This window comes from Podarcis bocagei (assembly GCF_964188305.1).
Source record: "Podarcis bocagei genome assembly, chromosome: 7".
Classification (NCBI taxonomy): domain Eukaryota; kingdom Metazoa; phylum Chordata; class Lepidosauria; order Squamata; family Lacertidae; genus Podarcis; species Podarcis bocagei.
In genome coordinates this window covers 64,498,083-64,520,718 of record NC_138132.1, presented here as the reverse complement: position 1 = coordinate 64,520,718, position 22,636 = coordinate 64,498,083, and the positions used below count along the sequence as shown (strand labels likewise).

At 45.1% G+C, this 22,636-nt stretch overlaps 1 protein-coding gene and 1 pseudogene across 6 annotated transcripts in view; one reads left to right on the top strand and one right to left on the bottom strand.

Moving 5' to 3' along the window:
- Nucleotides 1-22,636, top strand: part of LOC308591552 (centrosomal protein of 89 kDa-like) — a gene marked incomplete at its 5' end in the record, with an annotated part of 28,593 nt that overhangs the window by 633 nt on the left and 5,324 nt on the right. The window contains 3 exons of the mRNA XM_081202319.1: nucleotides 683-854; nucleotides 3,027-3,116; nucleotides 20,271-20,440. Of these exons, the coding sequence (XP_081058445.1) occupies nucleotides 683-854; nucleotides 3,027-3,116; nucleotides 20,271-20,440 (432 nt within the window). The remainder of the gene's footprint in view (nucleotides 1-682; nucleotides 855-3,026; nucleotides 3,117-20,270; nucleotides 20,441-22,636) is intronic.
- Nucleotides 8,965-21,690, bottom strand: LOC308591715 (E3 ubiquitin-protein ligase RNF182 pseudogene; annotated as a pseudogene). 5 transcript variants are annotated; one of them, XR_014013327.1, is made up of 3 exons: nucleotides 20,692-21,690; nucleotides 10,019-14,712; nucleotides 8,965-9,676 (listed from the first exon to the last, which is right to left on the bottom strand). The product of XR_014013327.1 is annotated as an E3 ubiquitin-protein ligase RNF182 pseudogene (transcript). The 5 variants fall into 5 exon arrangements; XR_014013328.1 differs by lacking the exon at nucleotides 20,692-21,690 and adding an exon at nucleotides 20,127-20,264; XR_014013329.1 differs by lacking the exon at nucleotides 20,692-21,690 and adding an exon at nucleotides 20,127-20,264 and having other exon boundaries at nucleotides 10,019-12,234.

Below are 22,636 nucleotides of genomic sequence, written 5' to 3'. Positions count from 1 at the left end.
TAAGCACAAGAACATTCAGTAGCCTGACTGCACAAAAAACAAATGGCTGGCCTGCATTGGACAGCAGAATATTGCTTTGTTTTTAATTTAAATTTTTCAAAATGTGAAAAACAAGGAATAAGCTTTGTATAGATGAATGCAATGTTCCTTAAAATAAATCTCAGCTGTTGTTTTAAATAAGAAATAAGAGGGTTAGTCCTCATAGTTGAGGTGGTTTGAAAACACCATCAATCACCTGATTCAAACTTAAGGTTAAACCATAGTTTATTTTTAACTGGTTTCATGAGAGTGAGCAGTGTGCTTTGAAGCTATTATTTCAAAGAATGGGCCTGAAGGAGCCAGACCCCCACAGTTATAGCCTAAATTGTTCTGGGCTCTAACTCATGAATTTGTTATACATGACTGTTAGTTCAGTAGCTCTTTGTGCTAGATGCTCTGTGTGCAATCAAACACTAGCTCACAGAGTTACTGAATTAGCAGTCATGTGTAATAATAAGAATAAGAATAATAATTCAGATTTTCTGCAAGTGGTGTAACCTCGTTGGTTAAATATCTAAAAATATAATTGGATGCATTTTAAGTGATTGCTTAAGCTGGTATATTTCAGTTGCAGTCATTGTGGGTGTGGAATTGCACCAGAGTTGAATTACAATATTAAGTGATCCTAAATTGCTTCCTAAAGACTCTTTCTACCTTACAAAATAACTTGTAGACGATCACAGAAGAAAATAGGCCTTCTGAAGCAGCAGCTGGAAGAGGCAGTGGAAGAGGAGATGGCAGCACGCCGGATTCTAGCAGACCTGGTCAACTTGACAGAAAATATGACTCAAGAACGTAATCGTCTTTTAAACTTGGTAATTTTTTTAAAAAAACCCTTTGTCTATATGTGGCCCCTTCTGGTTAAATGAAATAACCATAAGGAATTCAAAACCTTGTTTATATCATGAATGGGGCAGTGTTTGGAGCACTAAAGGCTGAAATACACATAGGGCTATAATCTTATGCAGAGTTGAACCTGGGAGTAAGCACCATTCAACTTGGTGGCACTTATTCTTTGTATAAGTGTTTATTTTGGGGTTATCAGAGAATTGCAGCTGACTAATTTTGCATAGTATTTTCCTGAAATTGACAGGTGCCAAACTTGAGTGTCATTGGAGTGCAGACCACAGAGTGTTTAGTTTTAGGATGAAATCCTAATCCCAGCTTCTGCCTGGTGGAAGCTGGGAGTGGCAGCACCACTGCCACATTCACAGATCTACTGAACATGCCAGTCAGGGTGAGGCAGGCAGATGGCAGCGCTAGCCTGGAGCTGGTGCAGTGGTTGGGCCCAATACCCTCCAATGACTGCAGAGAGACTGGCTCCAGAACCATTGGATCGCAGGCTGGCTCAGACAATCCCACAGCCTCAAATGACCCATTTTGGATCTATCACTGACTGCTGCTGATTCTGGCAATGACACCTCGGCCTGCCAGCCTGTTCAGTGGCTGAAAGTGGGATCACTGCATAGGGGAGGCTGGCAGAGGCCATAAGGGCTGAGTGGAGTGACACATCTGCCCAATCCTGATTGACCCAGCACAGAAGGCATTTGGATTGCCCTGCCAATCAGGAAGCTGAAATGTCTTTACCGTAAAAGTTGCTGGTCTAGACTTGAATAACCACTTGACCTCCACTGATCTGCCAAGAAAGTTATGTAAAACACCACCTTGCTTCCCATAGCCATCGCCAAGGAAGTCAGAAAAGGTGTAAAACACACTTTAATGTCATAGGTGAACTGAGGCCTCATGAGCATTGTGGGTGGGTGGGTAGGTAGGTGGGTGGGTGAAGCACACAAATACACAGTCAAATAATTGAAATTAAGCTGGTACTTCTGGCATCCATGCAGTAGTTCCATTTGCCTGCTTGGATCTAAATAATATTTTTTGTATCTGTAGTGCCTACCACTAGGTGCTTTACAAACAGACCCTATGAACTCACAATTTTAGACTGAGAAATGTGTGTTTATTTAAAAATTGTCTTTTAAAAAGATAATTGATGAGAAGCAAGGAGAGGAATGCAAACTGTAGCAGCTGATGGTCCACCACCTGGTTTGGAAAAAATCGTTTATATTTGAAACAATCCATTATATATTATCCCCTTCACCTATGGGTTCATGACAAGAGCAGTCAAGAAATAGGATGTTTCTGTGCCTCCTGTCCTGTTTTTCTCAGTTTTCCATTTTTATTATTTATTCATTTCATAGGTTTTATGTAAGGTTAAAATAGTACAGGAGACCTTTGTGCAAAATGCAGTCACAGATGTGGTTCGTTGGCATTTAGACTTCCCTCAGCATGATAAATAAATGATTCTTTTGAAACCAGTGAACTGAAGGTAGAATGTTTCCATTAATTCACTGAACAATAATGAGAGATCTGTAGGCAAAAGCTCTTCTTGTTTGTTCAGATAATTACTGTGATTGAAATCTGTTGCTAAAGTGGTTGATTTTGGAAAACTAGTCAGCATTTCAGTGTGTGTGGTTTTCCAAGACCTGATAAGTATTCATTCTGTAATGTATTTTTCCTGCATGTGGGTTTCATATGTTTTCTGTAGTTTCTACTAGTTAGTCTGGCACAAAACATTTTGAACATTTCTTTTAAGGCTCACATGCCTCCTGAACAGTGTTTTTCAGCTAGGGCAGTGGTGTGGAAGGGCCACAGTTCTGTGGTAGAGCAGCTGCTTTGCCTGCCAATGATGACTGGCTCAACCCCCAGCATCTTCAGCTGAAAGGGTCTCTGGTAGCAAGTGATGGGAAACATTTGAGTGGGGGCCTGTGAATGGGCATGGTTATTCTGGTGCTTGTTGCCAAACTGTTTTAATGTAATCCTTTTAATTATTTAATTATTTTATCTTGTGCTCACTTCCCTGGGATCCTATGGGATAAAGGGCAGTCCAGAAATGTAATTGGTATATACATAAATATATCAGTAGAATACATTTCAGAACAGGAAAATCTTTTTCCAGCTCACCTTCCCCCTCCTTTTTCCTCCAGACCAGTTGCTTGGAAAGACAGCAGGATGGTGTTCTCAACAAAATAGTAGAAGGAAACATTCGCCTAGGGATGTTAGAAGAGAAAGTGAAGGTGAGTAGAGTTTGCAGACAATATATCTATAGCACACTACAGTTCTTCTGTTATATATTACAATTTTTTTTAGAACTGCAGCCACAAATATGTGGCTTGGTTCAAAGTGCTGCAACAGCCGCTATTTCATGCAGTTTTGCTTCTAGCTAATGCATGCCATGGATTTCTGCAGTAACAGGATGTGCTGGGAAAATGTATCTGACCTACAAAGCTGTAAAATGCTGTTAGAATGGGGTTTGTTTCATTTTTGCTTTGACCGGGTGTTTCGTCCCTGATTCTTTAGCCTTTTTTCTAAAGTTCTGCAGTAAAGAGGGATGTGGAAAGGAGCTCCGCATACGGTATGTTGCAGGCAGGAGGCCACTAGAGCACAAACAACTCTGGCCCGGCTATCCTGGCCCCAGAATGGCAGTAGCTAGCAAGAAGGCCTAAAGTGGGCATAAGCACACTCCAGCCATGAGCCACTTGGGACTCAAATGACGGGCTGGAATCCTGGAGCACTACCATATTGAACCTGTTCCTTCAGATTAAAGTGCAACCCTTCCCTGAACAGGTCATCCACATAATTTCTGGACTTAAGAGCCACCCACCGAACCGCAGCACTTCTGCCTTGTCAGGAGCCCTGCTGGACCGGGCCAAAGACTCATCCTGCATTAGGCTCCCCACCTTGACCAACCAGATGCTTCTAGGAATCACACAAACAAGTTGAAGAGACAGTTTGCCCTTTCAGGTTGCTTTCCCCCAGTAACCTCCTTACTGAAACATTAAAAATGGCCTGAACTCATGTAATTTGAGGGATGATTAGCAGTTTTGTGATAATTTGCTAGCCAAACCCTCCAGGGAATGACCTGTTTGGTTTAAGTTCTCTTCAGGGCTCCAGTTCTGCTCAGAATTAATTGTATCAACAATTATATGGATACTTTGAATGTGTGTATTTGCCAGTAGGAGGCTCATTTGGGAAGTACCGTATTTTTCGCACGATTGGACGCACCGGACCATAGGACGCGCCTAGTTTTTTTGGGGGGAAATAAAGGAAAAAAATTTTCCCTTTATTTCCCCCCCAAAAGCAGGTCAGGGAAACCGAACCAGGTCGAGGAACAGCGGGATAGTGGCGCTGCGCCTCCCTGCTGTCCCCCGAGCTTGTGGGGCTGGCTGATGTCTGCCTAGCGCGCGGGGCGCTCTGCTTCAGGGCGCCCTACCCGCCGGGCGGCAGGCTGCTATCCGCAGCTTGGGGAGCCTTGTGGGGAACTGCTGCAGGGCTCCCCACGCTGCGGATGTATGCCTGGCGCGAGGGGCGCTCTGCTTCAGGGTGCCCCACCCGCCGGGCGGCAGGCTGCTATCCGCAGCGTGGGGAAGCTTGCGGGGAGCTCCTGCAAGGGTCCCCATGCTGCGGATGTGTTCCCAAAGCGCCGGGAGCTCTGCTTTCAGGGCGCCCGACGCTCCGGGAAGCAGGCTGCTATCCGCAGCCTAGACACGGCTAGCGGAGCGCTAATCCCGAAGCTTGGGGCGTGCGGAGCTCAGCGTGCCCCAAGCTTCTGGGCGCCGGCAAGGTCTCCGCTAGCCCTGGGAGAGCCCCGCGACGTCGCGGGGCTCTCCCAGGGCTAGCGGAGACCTTGCCAGCACCCAGAAGCTTAGGGCGCGCTGAGCTCCGCACGCCCCAAGCTTCGGGATTAGCGCAGTGGTCCGCTAGCCCTGGGAGAGCCGTGCGACGTCGCGGGGCTCTCCCAGGGCTAGCGGAGACCTTGCCAGCACCCAGAAGCTTGGGGCGCGCTCAGCTCCGCACGCCCCAAACTTCGGGATTAGCGCAGTGGTCCGCTAGCCCTGGGAGAGCCGCGCGACGTCGCGGGGCTCTCCCAGGGCTAGCGGAGACCTTGCCAGCACCCAGAAGCTTGGGGCGCGCTCAGCTCCGCACGCCCCAAACTTCGGGATTAGCGCAGTGGTCCGCTAGCCCTGGGAGAGCCGCGCGACGTCGCGGGGCTCTCCCAGGGCTAGCGGAGACCTTGCCGGCACCCAGAAGCTTGGGGCGTGCTGAGCTCCGCACGCCCCAAGCTTCGGGATTAGCGCAGTGGTCCGCTAGCCCTGGGAGAGCCGCGCGACGTCGCGGGGCTCTCCCAGGGCTAGCGGAGACCTTGCCGGCACCCAGAAGCTTGGGGCGTGCTGAGCTCCGCACGCCCCAAGCTTCGGGATTAGCGCAGTGGTCCGCTAGCCCTGGGAGAGCCGCGCGACGTCGCGGGGCTCTCCCAGGGCTAGCGGAGACCTTGCCGGCACCCAGAAGCTTGGGGCGTGCTGAGCTCCGCACGCCCCAAGCTTCGGGATTAGCGCAGTGGTCCGCTAGCCCTGGGAGAGCCGCGCGACGTCGCGGGGCTCTCCCAGGGCTAGCGGAGACCTTGCCGGCACCCAGAAGCTTGGGGCGCGCTCAGCTCCGCACGCCCCAAACTTCGGGATTAGCGCAGTGGTCCGCTAGCCCTGGGAGAGCCGCGCGACGTCGCGGGGCTCTCCCAGGGCTAGCGGAGACCTTGCCGGCACCCAGAAGCTTGGGGCGTGCTGAGCTCCGCACGCCCCAAGCTTCGGGATTAGCGCAGTGGTCCGCTAGCCCTGGGAGAGCCGCGCGACGTCGCGGGGCTCTCCCAGGGCTAGCGGAGACCTTGCCGGCACCCAGAAGCTTGGGGCGTGCTGAGCTCCGCACGCCCCAAGCTTCGGGATTAATGCAGCGCTCCGCTAGCGGTGGGAGAGCTGGGTCTCCCTCTGCTAGCAGATAGCTTCCTGAAGCCTGGAGAGCGAGAGGAGTCGGTGCGCACCGACCCCTCTCACTCTCCAGGCTTCAGCGAAAGCCTGCATTCGCTCCATAGGACGCACACACATTTTCCCTTGCTTTTTAGGAGGGAAAAAGTGCGTCCTATGGTGCGAAAAATACGGTATTTTTAGAGCATGTATCTTAAATCCCTTTCACACACAAAATATAGATATAAATATGTCTTTTCAGTTACCAGCTTTTAAGTGGCATTGGAATAATAATTATAGGTTTTCATCTCAGAACTACAACAGTTGTTTTGTACTGTAGATGTTGTTGTAAAAGAATGTCAGTTTAATTTTTCTGGAACAATTACTGTAATGATAAACATCATAACCTTTTAGCATCAAACTGCGTCAAGCTGAGGCACTTTTGCCCTTTCGGTTTCACAGGCTTGTTTTGCATTCTCTTTCTTCTAGCCAGCCTTAAGATAAATATTTGATTAAAAGCAAGCACCCTGGAGTGAAATTGGCAGTTGGCCTAATTTTTGTTTCTCTCTTTTTTAGTCTTAGAAGAAAAATGCTAGCTGAGGGTAGCTTTCCACTAATCAAAATACTGTAATTCTTCATAAATATGGATGAGCTGTTGCAACTTCTAAGTGTCTCCAGTTAAGTATTTATTTTTGAGAAAAACAGTGAAGGCCCAATCTGCTTGTGCAGTGTTGTGTACGATTACTCTGGGCATTCGTTTATAGTGGACAAGATCTGACATCCTGGGACCAGGTGACAGTTGCTGCTGCTGGTGTTTGCTGCAGTGAAAACTGTGAAGGGAATAATGGGGATACCATATCTACTGAGGTGTGGTAGGTGAGTGGAAGGGAGTGGCAGGCATTTGCAGTGCCACAGCAGATGCCCTCGAGTTGCTTGGGACACATTTCTCTCCATCACACTTCATGGAGTTCATCGCAGCAGACTCATCTGCTGGATGCCTAAGGATGTGGTGATCCTGCTGCAGCCTATCCCGAACAAAATACACTTGCCCCACATCCAATATTAAAGGCACAAACTGCATTATAATTTGCAGAATCGTTTCATTTAAAGAAAAAGGAGAATTGGTTTAATACCCTGCCTTTCAATGTTATTGAGACTGTTTCCCTAAATAAATTTGACATAGCGAGCCAGCAGTAAATCACACTGTTCAAAGTTGGTCAACTCTTTATTAGCAAAACCACAATCTTCCCAGATTTGGCTGAGTGTCAGGCCTAATGAGCACAGTAGCTCATCCCCGGTAGGTCTTATCCCACGAATCAGTTGCCAAGACTGAAAGTCCCCAGTTTCCCCCAGCCATCTTAAGTTCAGGGCTTTTCCTGGAGAGGGCTTTCCCCAAGCAATCGGAGGTGGTGCCTGCGTGTAACCTGTCCCTCTTGCAGCTGTTTCAGCCCTCTTCTGGTTCTGGGAGATGGGGGGGGGAGGGGATCTTCTCTCAATAGCATGGGGACACACCCATGACTCTTCACTAACCTGACTCATCTCTGCCTCTTGGCCTCCCTCTTCCTCCTCGCCTGCTTCAGCTTCTGCGTCTGATCATGGACATCTCTCTGCCACACACTCTCTCACTAAGCCCTGTTACCTCTTCGGCTTCCGATTCCTCTTCTTTCCAATCTTTCCCTCATTGTTGCCCCACTACCACTCTGGCCCCAGTTTGGCCCCATAGGTTTACCTGCCTGTGCCTAACATCGGGAGTGGGACAGATGGCATAGTCTGAGTCAACCTATGCTGCAGGCTAAGTGGGGAGGCCTGGGGCAGGCAGGGGGACTTGTTAGGTCTGGTAGCTGGAGGTTTACCTCCCCTGGCTTAACATTATGTGTGAGCAAGGCCAAAGATGATGTTGTAATGTGCAGTGCAGAAAAACAGTACCTGGGAACTAGACTCAGGCCTAATAATAATAATAATAATAATAATAATAATAATAATAATAATATATTATTTATACCCTGCCCATCTGGCTGAGTTTCCCCAGCCACTCTGGGCGGCTCCCAGTCGAGTGTTAAAAACAATACAGCATTAAATATCAAAAACTTCCTTAAACAGGGCTGTCTTCAGATGTCTTATCCTAAAGATAGGATAGCTGCTTATTTCCTTCACATCTGAAGGGAGGGCGTTCCACAGGGCGGGCGCCACTACCGAGAAGGCCCTCTGTCTGAAAGCAAGACTGCATATAAAGGCCCTGTGATGCTTTCAGAAAAGGCTTAGGAAGGGGAGGAGGAAGTTCCACAGCTGTGAGATGGCCACACCTTAATTTTAGGAGATTTACAACCCAGTCCCCTGTACGTTTTACTCAAAAGCAAATGCCACAATGTTATGGGGTGCTTACTTTCAGGTAAGTGGCAATATGATAAGATGGTTCATTGGCTTTGCACATGCTTTGCATGCAAGGAAATCTCTATTTCAATTCCTGGTGTCAGTAGCAGGTGGTGGGAAAGAGCATGCTCTGCCTGAAATCCTGGAGAGCTGCTGCCAGAGTAGACAGTAGTGGGCTACAGGGGCAAATATTATGGCTAGGTGTAAGGCAATTTCCCATGTTCCCAGATGCCATATCAATATTGTATAGATAAAGGAACTAAATGATTTAGTCCTGTGGAAAAGCTGTGTACTAAATAAATGGGTGGCTCCCTAGCAAATATTCCAGCCCCTGGGAATTTGAGTCACGTAAGTACAACTTTTAATAGGATGAAGTTCAGTTCCTGTGACATATCAGTCCCATCTTTCACTTTGACAGTCCTGCTCTAAATCTAGCCTTTTGTGGGCAGCTTAGAGACTGCCTCTCCCAACACAAGGCCAGACAGGTTGGGCTTCATGTGCCTTTGCTCCAGGAAATGAGACAGTTGGGAGGAGCCCTGAGGCTTTGGAGTGCCACCACATGCAGTGCTCACTTGATCCCTTTGTGTCTCTTTTTGCAGAGAGGATGAAAAGCATTCTCCTTCCTCCTGTCCTTTGGGCAGCTACACTTACAGGTGTTCAGCCTGCACCAGCTGGAAGCCTCTTGAACATTTAAAATTCAATTGGGATTTTGGTCCTCCTTTCCCTACCAGCACAAGGCAGCTTGCAGCATGAGGTAGTCCAGCTAAAAACAACATTATGCTCTTGTTGCTGTGTTGTTATGGTTTCACTGTTTTATTAAATTATCTGTTGCTGCAGAACTGTCGAGTTTTTATTGTTTTCTAATGTTTGGAGTATATTAAACTGCCTTGAGCTGAGAAGTCAGGAAAACCTTTAAAAAAGTTAGCCTTTATCCAAGGTGTGAAAGAGGAAGCTATTTTATTGTGATCATGGCTGGCTCTTTTGTTTTTTCTTGTATTAGTGCCCCCAAATCCTTAGGGGTATTTTATTTGGCATATACCACTGTCCCAGCCTATGGGCCACATTTTTTGTGGCCAGCCTTCCAAGTGCTGGGCAGGGCCAGAGTTAAAAGTGGGCAGGTTATTTGTTTGACAAAATAGTGATCTCTAACTTAATGACTGGCTATGATCATTTCTTGGTTAAAAGCCTATTTGCTACCAAGTACATACTACATTACCTGATGCAGTCCTTACATATGCCAGGTATTGGTCAATCCAGGAGCATACCTGCACCTCTGCTCTGTGGAGAAAGGAGCATCTTGGGATGGTAGATATGAATGAGATTGTGAGCCTTATGGAAGTCATAGATTCAGCAGGTCCTGTCCTGGAGGTTTTGAGGAGGCTGGGATAGTGGTGGAGAAACTTGGTAGTACAGTAACTATTTGGCCCAAATAACAAGTGCACAGTTTCAGGAGTGCTGGTGTTTGCTGTTTCCTTATCCCAGGGGTCTGCAACCTTTAAGACAAAAAGAGCCACTTGGACCCGTTTCCGAAGAAAAAACAACAACTGGGAGCCGCAAAACCATTGCGACATTTAAAACAAATATATCTTCGGAGCCACGATCTGACAGCGGGCGGGAAGGTGACGTTGGGACGGTGCGTGACTAACGCACGCACCGCCCCCATGCGATGTCACAGCCAGTACAGCACCCGCCACAGTGAGGAGTGTCGGGGCGCACAATGCGCCTCCTCCCCTCGCTAGTATCCGCCCCGGAGCCGCAGCAAAGATGTAAAAGAGCCGCATGCGGCTCCGGAGCCGCGGGTTGCAGACCCCTGCCTTATCCCATCCTTTACAAATCCCCCCGGCCACAGCTAGCTGTGTCTTTCTCCTATAAAGCCAGCAACATGCTGACTTCTGTTGACAGCCCTGAGCAGCAGCCTGCACCCACCCAGATCTTGCATGCATTTCCCTCAGGAGAAACCTGTGTGCTTCAGTAGACCCTAGTCTGAAGTCACTTTGGTCTCCCATGGTCCTTCATAGGCTGCTGGTTTAGGGAGGAGGCGTTCCAGATGTACACAGCTCCTGGGGCCAGATTAAGTTGCTGGTAGCATTGGGTCCTTGGGTCTAAAGCTTGCCCTCCAACTGCTGAATCATGCACACCGATCTTAGTGGAGGTTACTTTCACATAAAATAAGTAACAGGTTGCTGGTGCCAAAGACCGAAAGCTTGACATTGCCTTAAATATGAAAGTTTTCCTCAAGTGTTTCAGAAAATAAAGCATTTTACTTTCCCACCTGTAATTGTGTAATTACGACCTGTAATTACAATATCTTAAAAAAAAAATGTAACAGTATGTTCTAGCAGAAAAGTTGCCAAATCTCTGCTTAAAATAGAGGAACATTATTCCAGAACAGGAGAATCCAAGCAATAAAACAGATCTCATTTCAGACCATCCCAGCTTCATAGGCTTTTATGTAAGTATACATACCCTAGTTCCATCATTTTTGATTTTGCATCCCTGTCTCAAAATACACAAATTCTAGACAGGTTGAAGAATAGATTTGCAATACCATTTCACCTAGTCTGTTCTTCAGATCTGCATTTTTATTTCATCCTAGCTACAGGATCATCTAGTATGACAGGGGAGATAGCGTGATAGTGCCGGTCCTTTCCCAGTCCTGCTATTCTCCTTCCTTTCCTCTTCCTCCGCTTCCTGTCCATTGTTGAAGCCCTTGTCGAAGCAGAACAAGAAGCAAGGCCATATCTCTCCTTCCAAATGCTGTCCCCTCTTTCATAAGCCAAATTTAGTCTCCAGCATCCAAGGAAGCAAAAAAGAAATACCTTCCTCTCTTTTCCCTCAAAAACTGGGATGGAAAAAGTGCTGGGGGTGGAATACTCTTTTGCCTCCACAACCTCTAGGAGGTGTAGGGAGGGACACTATTCTCCTGGGGGCCTCAGTGATGCTTGGCCCTGTCAGGATTGTGGACATTGCGATGGAAGCTAAATAGCCCCTAGTGAGATAAAGAATTTTGCCTTCTGTCAGATGTATCCCTTATGGGATCCTACAAGTTTGCCCTGGAGAACTCTGTCAAAGCCATTAACCCCTCTGGGTTTTGTTCGTTGGTCACACTAAAGTGTGGCTACCTGTTGGGAGAGTGGGGTGGAATGTTAGGAACATCTAAATATAGATGTCTCATTTTTTGGCTACTGATATTTTTTTTAAAAAGAAAAAATCCACAGTAGGCTTTAAATAGCCTATACATTTGAAGGTCTATAGTGCCAATATCCAAAATTCCGTTTTAAAAAAGTGTTAGTTTCTTGAGGAACAGTCGCACATTCCTTGGCAAAGGCATTGACAGAAGCCATACACAAGACACACAGTTAGACTGGATGGCACGAGACTGACACAGACAATTCCAAGGGTCACTTTCTGAATCACCAATAAATAGATTCCAAGTGGCAAAGAACCAAAATAGAAAAATCCTAGCAGCCACACCAGTATTCTAGGGACATGGTTACAGAGCTTAGAGAAAAGATCTTGATCCAGGTGGCTGTGAGAGTTCACAGACGCCGAGTCAAGGCTGTGATCTGTGTAGTAATCCGAGAGGGTGTTCTGGCTTGGCGTCCTTGTGGAGTCTCTCTGTACTTCCATGATGGTAATCACCAAACAGTTTGATGACCCATGAGAAGGACTGGAGGAAGCCAAGTTCTTTGGCGTCAAGACAACTTCCTTGCAGTCCGAGCTCCATGCTGTTTTGTCTTTTGTCATGAGTTTGGACATGATATTTGCGTCGTCAGGAAGGCCCTCCACTTCCTCTTCCTGCAGCTCTGTCTTGTGGCGGCAGAAGGGGCAGCAAATGCAATGGGAGCCATCTCCCACGTGGAGGATTTTTGTCAGGCATTTCGCACACACTCTGTGAAGGCAGCCCAAGATTTTGGGTTTGCGGCTCTGGACGTTAAACTTCTGGTAACAGATTTTGCATTCCAGCTCATCGTTCGGTACTTTTTCTTCTCCCTCTGTTTGAGAATGATTCATCTTTAAATTAGGCAGGCTGTAAAAGATAATAGCAGTGAGTTTCAACTTTAAATTATGCCCTTTTGGTAGTTGTTCCTAGAGCAGCCTTTCCCAACCTGGTCAAAAACTCCCATCTTCCCCAACATTTGACCATGTTGGTTGGAGTTATTGGGACCTGTAGTCCAAACCATTTTGAGGGCATCAGGTTGGGGAAGCCTACCATAGAGTATATTCTTTACCGACAGAAAAAAGCAAATACGGTAACAAGTTAAAACTGGTAGCAGTAGTTAAATGTAATTACCTCTTCTGATTAGAAGTTTCTGGTTTTCAGTTTCGTATAATTTCCCCAAATATTCACTGAATCTGTTTTGTTTTGTTTTATATCCTACTTTCCATCCTAGAGGAGATTGTTTCACCACCCCACAGACTGTAGAATGTATTAGACATTTTCTTGAATAGCTGAACAGAACTACCTCACATAGTTAAATTGAGGGAGACCAATATTACCCATTGAGCTTTGGGGTCTTATAGGATTTGAACCCATGTGTCTGCATGCTGTGAAGCACTCTGTCCACTGCATCATGCCATCTTTCCCATCAGGGCCTAGATATGATTCCAAGGCCTGGGGTAAGTATACCCAGCAGCCCCCATTCCTCTGCTCTAAATTTACTTCCCCTCTTGAAGATTAGTTCTCCCTCTTCCCCTTCTCTAATTCCTTTTCTGAACTGCCTTGGGATGGCACCTGTGGGAAAAAGTGTCTGCACTACACTCAGATCCTGTGTGCTATTGGGAGTAAGTCTTATTAAATTCAGTAGTTCTTCTGTGCAAACTTACATACGGTTGATCTGTTAACATTAAGGAGCAATTACTCATCTGGAATATTTAGTTACTGCAGCTTATCAACATGGGAAAAAAGCAAGTTGGCTGGAAAACGTTTGGCTTTCAGTTGAGGATGTAACTCAGAAACTTGTATAACAGTTGCTACAATCCAACCTTGACAAGCATTTAGAGTTTGATTTGCATTGGAGACGAATCTTCTTATCATGCACGGATGCTCTTGTAATGTTGCACTCTGTTTCTGAGCTTACAGAGGGAGGGAAACTTAATAGTAGCTCATTTGGTGGTGCTGTGCATTTGAAATTATTGAGCAAAGGTATTACTTAACCTTTAGGGGGAAAACAACACCATTGAATATAGGTTTCCCATGGCATTTCTTTGATTAATAAGAATGTGTGGTTGTGAAACTCTTAAGGATTTGATGGGTAAATAAGTGCGACAGTACATTTCACAGTTTTGTCTGTTTTGCTTGAAAAGGGGATTTGTTTCTGTTCACGTTTCCTAATAAGCAGAGCTGGCTCAGTCTTGGCTCATCACCCTCACGTTGCCATGCAGCAGTGATGGAATTTTAATGGGAACAGGCAAGGATGACAACAACAACAACATTTTTATTAGGAGACATTTTCATTTGCATCTTTGTCTTAACCATCAGGTCTGCTAAATGATCTCGGTTTCTGACATTCTCTGGTGGGTCCACCCTGTGCACTCTTTCACAAGCATTGTGGAGCAGAACAGGGTCTAACACTAGAAACAGAGAGTGTGCATTTGCATGTGATTCTTCAAAAAAATAGTTATGATAGCAGCATGTCCAAACACAATTTCTCTTTAAGCATTGCTCCTTGGAAAGCATTCATAAGAGTGTAAATAGCAGGTATTAAGTTCCTCAGTTACCAAATTCTCTCTGTCTGCTGTGAAATACTTTAACATTTTCACCTGGATGGCAGGTGGGAATGCTTTTTAAGTAGATTGAATTCCATGTCAACAAAGTAAGCAGTTAATTAGGTAAATATTTGTATTCAGTCTCTGTTTCCCTCAGGGACTTCCCAAGGAGGTCTTCAACAATATTAAAACACATTGTTTGGTGATTGTGGTGGTTGCTGCTGCTGAGCTTTACAAACATTAAAAGCCCAAACCAAATATTCAAGAAGCCAGAGAACAGGAAAGTAATCTCATCATATGAAACATAACCAACAAACATCTCAGAAAGTTATTCCATTATTGCTTAACTCAAGAGCACCCTGAAAATAGCAAGTTTTTCATTGGAAGTTGAAAAATAAGCCATCATAGAATTGTAGGTTTGGCCTAGGCTGACTCCCTCCAATGTAGGAACTGCGATGAAGAAGACAAGTTGACTTCTCTCAAAACCAGCCCCCCCCCATCTTGGTTTGTGTGATCAGCTGCCAGGTCTTGTCCATCATAATAGGGCATAGCTAGGGTACTAGCCTACATTGCTCAAAAGTCTTCAGGGCCGCCATCACACATCTGGCAGCTCTTCCAAACTACAAACCTGATCCTTAACTGGGTTGGGGTGGGGTTGCAACTCCATCCAAATTAGGCACTACACTTAATCCTAGATCAGCTCTTCTCCCACCTCTGTCTTACCTGGATTAATTTCAGTTTGCTCACCTACATCCAGTTCATCGCTGATTTCAGGTACTGGGTCAGAGCCTCAGCCACCCTGGGTTTAGATGGAAAGGAAAGAGAATTGTGTGTCACTAGTATACTGACGGTATCCTCCTCCTCTCTGGACAACCTCACCCAGTGATTCATGTAGACGCTAAATAGCATAGGAGACTCTTGCAGTCACCCACAAGTTAGAGACCAATGGGTGGAGCAGCAGTCTCCCAGCACCGCCTTCTGAGATTGGCCCTTCAGGAACAATTCAAACCACTGCATGTCCCATCCCAGCAAGACAGCTCCAGAAGGATGCTATGATGGGTGATGTTGAACACTGCTGATTAAGAGGGCTGGACTTTCCCTGTCCACCTTCTGGTGTGAGTCTTCTGTTAGAACAACCAAGACCAGGCCAAAAAACAGACTGAAATGCTTCTAGATAAGTAGTATGCTAGAGCTGGCCCACCTCTGCCCACTGAAGCAGGTATGCTCAAGTATTATTCCCCTATTCCTCCCAACAAATATTCTCTCTCACCCACTCCCTCTCTGACCCATGTGCATGCTCTAATTCATTTTGTCCCTTTCCTGTTGCAGACATGAAACATGAAAGGAATAGACAGCCGTCGCAAGCAGACGAAATGTTCAGGTTGACAAACCTGCCTGTGTTAATTATAACAAGAGGGTTTTTTGTTTTGTTCTTTTAAAGCGATGTCATAAGACATTCCTTGGAGAGGCATGGAGGAGTAGTGGGGGAAATGGCAGGAGAGTTTAGGAAAATGTTTTCTTCGTTACTTAGAAAAAGTCTGATGTGTTGCCTGAAAAGACCTTTTGAACTGGAGGCAAGGCCAGTGGTGCATTTAAATAGCCCCATACCTAGTTCATTGCATCCTCCTCACAGTGTTGGGCAGGGGAAGGCACCATTTCCAGGGACAAGCATAAACCAGTCTAGCAACCACTACAAGTACCGTCTTGTGTTTAATACTACCTTGTGTAGTATACTGTTTGGACGGTCATTTTCCAAAATGCATTGCAGGGGGAGTTGAATTAGATGACCCTTTGGGACCCTTCCAACTCTGAAACTCTGTGAGTTTCATGCTGAACTTACAAGCAATGACTTAGTTCGTAGCCATGGTGCTCTTCACAGTAGCAGTGACTTGCTTGGCGCTGTTCTGTTTATTGACACACATTTTTAGTGCTTTCCTTGGTTTTATGTAAGTCTCCCTAGGACACTTATCTGCTGAAGAGCCGTTTAAAAACATATGGAATAAATCAGAGTAGCATCCTGAGGGTGCGATGCACAGGAAGAAGCAATAGGCATGAGGAATGTGCTGAGCCCTTTACCTACCTGCTACTTTTCCTTTATGACTATAGCCCCCACCACAGATGCTCATGTGTGTGCACACACAAGCACACACACACCACACAGAGTACCAAATGCAAAGTTATTATCGGAGATCTCCTGCATTTAAATTGGGAACCACAAGGTGTGTTCAGACCCCAAAATCCTCATCAGGCACAAAAGGCAACAGAGCTTTGCAGCATCAGCCTCTGAGATTGGCAAGCAATATTAAGACTGAGGGTCTGGATTGGGTAGAACTAGTCTATCCCATCTTGTTCTATTCAGAGTAGACCCATTGAAATGAATGGCACTAAGTCATGCTACCAACCTGGCCTTTCCCCCCCTGCCATGTACCACCTTCATGTTTGCACTTTGGGGTCCTTGGCTGAAGGCTATATCCCCCTTGCTGAACGGTCAAGAAGATGCCACGGTGACCTCTTGATTAATTTGCTTCAGTATGCTCTGTGACACTTTCTTGAAGACTTTCCATAAACTTCAGGTGGTCCAAAATGCAGCAGCTGGAATACTTTCCAAGACTGAGGTCTCATACTACGCTAGTCTTGAAACAACGGCATTTATTACCAGTCAGTTTCCAGACACAATTCAGACTGCAGGTATTGACCTTTTAAAGTCTTCTGCTGTCATGTTCCTAATTATCTGAAAGAAGAATGCCTTCTCCCTTATCTTCCAGTCCCCTTTGTGTTCAGATTGTCAGAAGAGACCATCTCCAGTTCTAATACCTTCCTCCGAGAATCCCTTCCCCAGGGACAAATTGCCTATACTTGAGCAATCTTAACACAGAGAAAACAAAATGAACCTGTCTGCAATTATAGTTAGCAAGTTATGTTGTTTCTAAGTGAATTTAGTGTTTTAAAAGGAACAGAAGACGTCTTTCTTGGGAAGCTCTGGATGTTCGCTTTCTTCTGTACCACTCAAGAAGAGCAAATAATCCACTTCACTGGTAAAAGCATCAAAGATGTTGTGGCACCTTGAAGACCAATAGGATTGTTTTTTCATATATATATATTTATTATTATTCATTTGGTATACCGTGAGCCACCTTGAACACCATTGCAGCAAAGTAGCATACCAATAAAGGTGGCGGCGCTAGATTCTACTCAATGGAAAATTATTCCATTAAAAATGGATTAGTCTCTTTCCTGCTTTTGCTACCACTGATTAATATGGCAACCTCTCTTTGAAGTTTGCATGTCACTGCTTGTAGCTTTTTCTTTTCATTGTTTCCAAGTTTTGCTCTTATGTGGGAAATGGCCATGTACAATTTCATTTATATTTCTGGTTTTGAGGATTTTAGGCAGCTGCTTGTGTCTAGGTGATAAAATGGAGCATGATTCAACCTCCCACCCCACTCCCAATACAACAGGTTTCCATTAGGGAGTGCCATCCTGCTTTCACTTGTGATGCACCTTTCAATTCTGTGAAGGTCTAGGTATATTTACCAAGCTTGACAGTTGAAAGCGGGTCTGGGGGGAGGAACCCAGGCAACCACCTGTTCCAGAGGTATGATTGAAGCAGTTCCCCTGTTCAGAATTCTGTGCTTTGGAGTTCTCCAGTTGTACACACAGTTTTAGACAAAACTCCCCATGCTTATCCACTTCCCCCCTTTAAAAGTTCTAGAGCTGTTGCTGCTTTATAAAGACAACATAACTGAAGGGGATGGAAGACTCCAAAGAGCCTCAGCCTAGGGAGCACTTTGAAGAAAGTGGGATCCCTATTTATATAAATGCATCAATATTTAAAATGTCAAGACCATATGTAGATGTAGTAAAAATGGCTGCATTCCTTGTTTTCTTCAGTTCCATTCTCGCCTGCAAGAGAAACCTAAGCCAAGGGATAAAAGCTTTGTTCTGTTTCATAAAATTTTACATTGGGAAGGGGAGATCGGTTACCTATAGGATTACCTACAGTGTGGTGTAGTAGTTATAGTGTTGGACTAGGACATGGAAGATGAGGGTTCAAATCCCCACTCAGCCATGAATTTTATTGGGTTGTTCTGGCCACTGCCTCTTAGCTTAACCTGCCTCGCAGGATTGTAGCAATGGTAAAATTGGGAAGGGGGGAAACCACTTCAGGTCCTTGAAGCAAAAGCAAGATATAAATGTAATGATAATAGGAACAAACAAATTATATGGACTGGAATCACTTTGCAGTAGAGCACATAGCAAATATGTAGGATTTTACCAGTTCCCTTGAGGAAAGATTGAAAGTGAAATTTGCTGGACTGGATAAACTATATTTTAGTGCACCTTTCAGGTTCTTCTCTCTTTTTATTTCTTCATTAGTGCCTTTTCTCCCCCCGCCCTTGATACCATTAAAAAAAATGAAAAAAATACAGCTGTCAAAACCATATTATACACTTCAAAGAAGCAAACTGACACAGCGTAAGATTGGCAGCTGATAAAGTAATAAAGAAAGAAAACACACTAAAAAAACCCAAACCAGTAAAACAATACAACTGCAGTGTAAACTATAACCAAAACATATCCATCGGGTAGGTAAGTTTGTTGTTTGTTGCTCTCAGAATGGATGAGTTTAAAATAAATGGAAGAATTTATACGTAAAAATTCAAACTTTTTTTGGTGCTATTTTAGATACATCCTGTGAAAAGGAAAGCGTTGTCTTTTATATAAAGTGTGGCACACTGGTTCAGAGTCACAACCTGATTTCCAAATGTTTACTGCCATTAAGTAAGAACACAGGGAGCTGTCAGTTACCAGGCCCTGCTACTCACCTATCTAGTCTAGTACTGCCTACTCTGACTGACAACAACTCTCTAGAGTCTCAGGCAGAAGCCTTTTCTTCCGCCTGCTTCCCTGTGTTTTGAAACTGGGGCCCCCAGAGCTTGAACATGAGACCTTCTGTAGATACAGTGCATGTGCTCTACCCCTGAGCTGTGGTCCCTCCCATAAAGTTCAGTCTTCCTAAAATCTCAGGTGACAGTTTTCTGAGTTCATCCGACAGGCAAGCACCCGGTGCTCAACTCTGCAGGACAGCCAATGTCCCTTCAGGTGCTGTTGGACTCCAAATCCTATCAGTCCCCAACAACATGCCTAGTGGTCAGGGATGGTGGGAGTTGTAGTACAGCAATATCTGGAGACAACAAGTTGGGTACCTCTGCAGTACTGCACCCTGTTTGTGCTAAACCATTATCTTTAACACAAGTAGACAAGCTTCCATATACCATTGCCATCCATTTAAATATTGATGCAATTGAACATGCTTGAATTTTTATAGGATGGACTCCCACATCACCCTAGCTTAATTCTTTCCCCGGGCAACTTGTTTTCCTTTTAATTCCTGCTCTACTTTTAGACATGAGTACCCAGACTTGAATTGGAAATGGTGCTTTTCCAAGTCTGCTGGATAAATTTTCAGACCTTGAAGACCTGTGGCAAGGGTGTAGTTTTGATCTTCAAACTAATAAATCTGAAATTGGCTAGCATTAACATCAGGCTCATCCAGAAGAAAAGGTTAAGGTATCCCCAAAGCTGAGATCGTTTACATATAGGCGGATAAGAGGTTTCATGTAGAGTAATAATCAGAATGAAACTTTTTATCTAAGATGAAATATTTTTTCCTCCTTCATGTTCACTTAGCATTGCTTTTTGCATGCTTAGCCATTTTGCGATTCAAAAGTAAAATTCACTGTTTCAAAAAAGAACTAATGCTTTCTAAATAATGCCTTGCTTTTCTAAACAATGCATTTTCTCAGCAAAAGCAGGGAGAAACGTGTTGCGTTCCAGTGCTTCAGTGAAAGGATACACAGCTTCAAGGCACCCAAAGCAATTATAAGGCAGCTGAGTTGTTTTTCCAAGATGAAAGGATTAATGAACATACATGCCACCCAGTAGCATCTCTTCCCAGCCTTACAGTGATACGTTAACAATTAAAATCAAATTATTAAACTTGTCTATAAGCAACATGTGCTTAAAGTCCAACTTGGCTTCCTGATGAGTCAAACATATTTGGATTTAAGACCTGTTTTATAAAGATCTTTCTCCAAAGGGAGGCATTAAAATAGCACAGTAGACCTATGCAGTGACACCTTTAGCTGTATGCTATAGAAAGTGCATGCAGTAGAAATGCTTGAAGGAAGGACCAGGTCATTTCCAACCTACCCGATTTGTTCTTTGAACAAAGCACCCCTGGTTTCAGGATGAAGCCCCTGTGGGAGAAAACCATCTTCCCGCCAGTTGAGTTCCCGTCAGCTGGCTTGCAGCCCCGGTGCTGATTCTAACCGGGCTGTGCTCCAACTCTCACAGGTGTATAAAAAGACAGCTGCCGGAAAGCTCGGAGACATCAGCCTGAAAGCATCGGAGCAAGAGAAGGAATTTGCTGGGAAGGCTGCTCAGTACCAGCGTGAGATGAGGCACCTCCAGCGGCTGCTGCAAGAGAAGCAGGAAACCCTGGACGAAGCGCTGCAGCAGAAAAGGTAAGTCAGCCAAAGCCTTAAACAAACCCATTAGCCCCGACTGGTAAAGGAGCAGGACATGCTCTGCCTAAGAGCCCCCTCTGGCGTGCTCTGGCTGTATTCACTTCCCTGCCTAGCTGCTGGATTTTCATCTCCTCCTCTCCACTGACTCTGTCAGGTCCCCCATCCCCCTCTCCCTCCTTCTCCCTCTCTAAACCCCCGACCTACAAATCCTTGAAGGAAATCATTGCCTGCTAGCTCCGACAGCCAACCTTAAAAATCCTCCTGGCAGCTGTACTGCCTTTTGCTGAAGGAAAGCAAACATGCAGAAGCTATTGACTTGAATTGAGCTTTCAGTTATTCTCTCCAAAGTGAATCACTGGTCACATGCTCATTGATTTAATAACGTCTTCCAGTGAGGACTGATGAAGTCCCAGGCTGACATTTTTCTGACAGACAGGAAATGAGGGCAGTCAGTTAAGAGCACTTGGCAAAATGAATATTTCGTGGATCTGGAGGTTTCTAATCACAAAAAAGGGAATAAACAGCTGAATAGGTTTTGGCTGGAAGATGATTCTCCATGTCGAGAGAACCTATAAGGAGTCCTGCTTCTTACTTCTCGTGTTAGCGATGGGAAGGCTTCAGGGATGGTTCCTAGTACCAGCACTGAAACAACACAGGAGACAGATAATTAGGCAGTTATTTTGCAGATCATCTCAGCCATTGTGAGATAAAATAATCCAGCCTGGAACTCAAGCTGTATGCCATCTGTGTCAGTTATCAACTCCCAGTAGAGGATAAGTAGCGTGGTCAGATAACTTCTGAATTTTTCGGCAAAGTGTGTATGTGCTCTCTGTGCATAGTCCCCGTGCTGCAGTGACTGGTGTATCAATTCACACGCGACATGTCTTAGAGCACCTCCAGATTGCAGAAAGCTTGGACGGAGGTTATACAATGCCCTCTCTTTATTGAGCATTCATCCTGATTTGTTTCTACAGAGGATATAGGACTCCCCATCAACTATCACTTTCCTTGCTGTAAAAAGTCTTTTTTTTAAAAGTGGGTTTGTTGTGCAGCTAAATTTGCCATTGTGCGATTGAGTTCTTTCTGCAAAGGCCTGCTGCTGAACAGGGCTTGGGTCTGGTGTAACTTTACAGCAGCTTCTTGGGCACAGGATTGCTTCCGTAGGCAGGATATCCATACGGCATCCTCCAACCAGCTGTCTATTTAGAAAGGGTGCAAGGAAAACTTCCTCTTGGGAATAACTTCCAGGCGGACCGTGATTCTTCTTTTGCTTTAAAAAACATTTCCTTTTAGTAATGACCTAAGCCACTTTAGGAGTCCCTTTGAAGGCTGAAAGGTAGCATATAAATGATTGAATAAATGTGTTTTGTAAGCACCAGCTTAGCATCAAACAATGCTACGGAACCAGATACTCTAACCTGGGACTGCTTGCATATCTGGAGAACTAAAGATGTGGTGAATACAGCCAGGTTTCCCTGTGGTTCAGGTGTGTGGAAGGGAAGGTCCTGCTGCCACCGTGTTCCAAACCATAGTTTTGATCTAACATAAACATTCTATTGTGCATATAGCCTGTGTTGCTTCATACAGCTTGACAATATGTATGTATCTAGGAGGGGAGAACACCTGTCCACCAATGTGAGAGGCAGTGTGGTATAGCAGTTAGAGTGCTGGACCTGGGAGGGTTCAAATCCCCCACTTGGTCATGAAGCCTTGTGGGCCAGTCCTTGCCTCTCAGCCTCCCATTGTTGTTATGAGGATAAATGGAAGGAGGGGGAAATTTTGTATACCACCTTGAGTTCCTTGGACTAAAGGTGGGGTATAATTGTAAATAATAAATACGTTAATAAAATAATCCTCAATTTTATTTCTAGTCCTGGTATTCCCCAACATGTCACCCCCTTAGAGCAGTGTTAGACATGTCAACCCCTTAGAACCATTTCTCTTCTCTTACCTGTCACACCCACCCCTCACGCTTCCCATCTCAAACAGCAAAGGCTATTAATATACTAGTCCAAGCTTTATGAAGCACTGCCATCACAATGGGTTGTATCCAGTATTCATTCTGCTCAGAGGAGACACATTGAAATGAATGGACATGACTCACTTGAGTCCCTTTACTTCAGTGGGGCTGCTTTTAGTCAGTTGGATACAACTCCATAAAGCTAAAATAATTGCCCACACTTTGATTTAGCA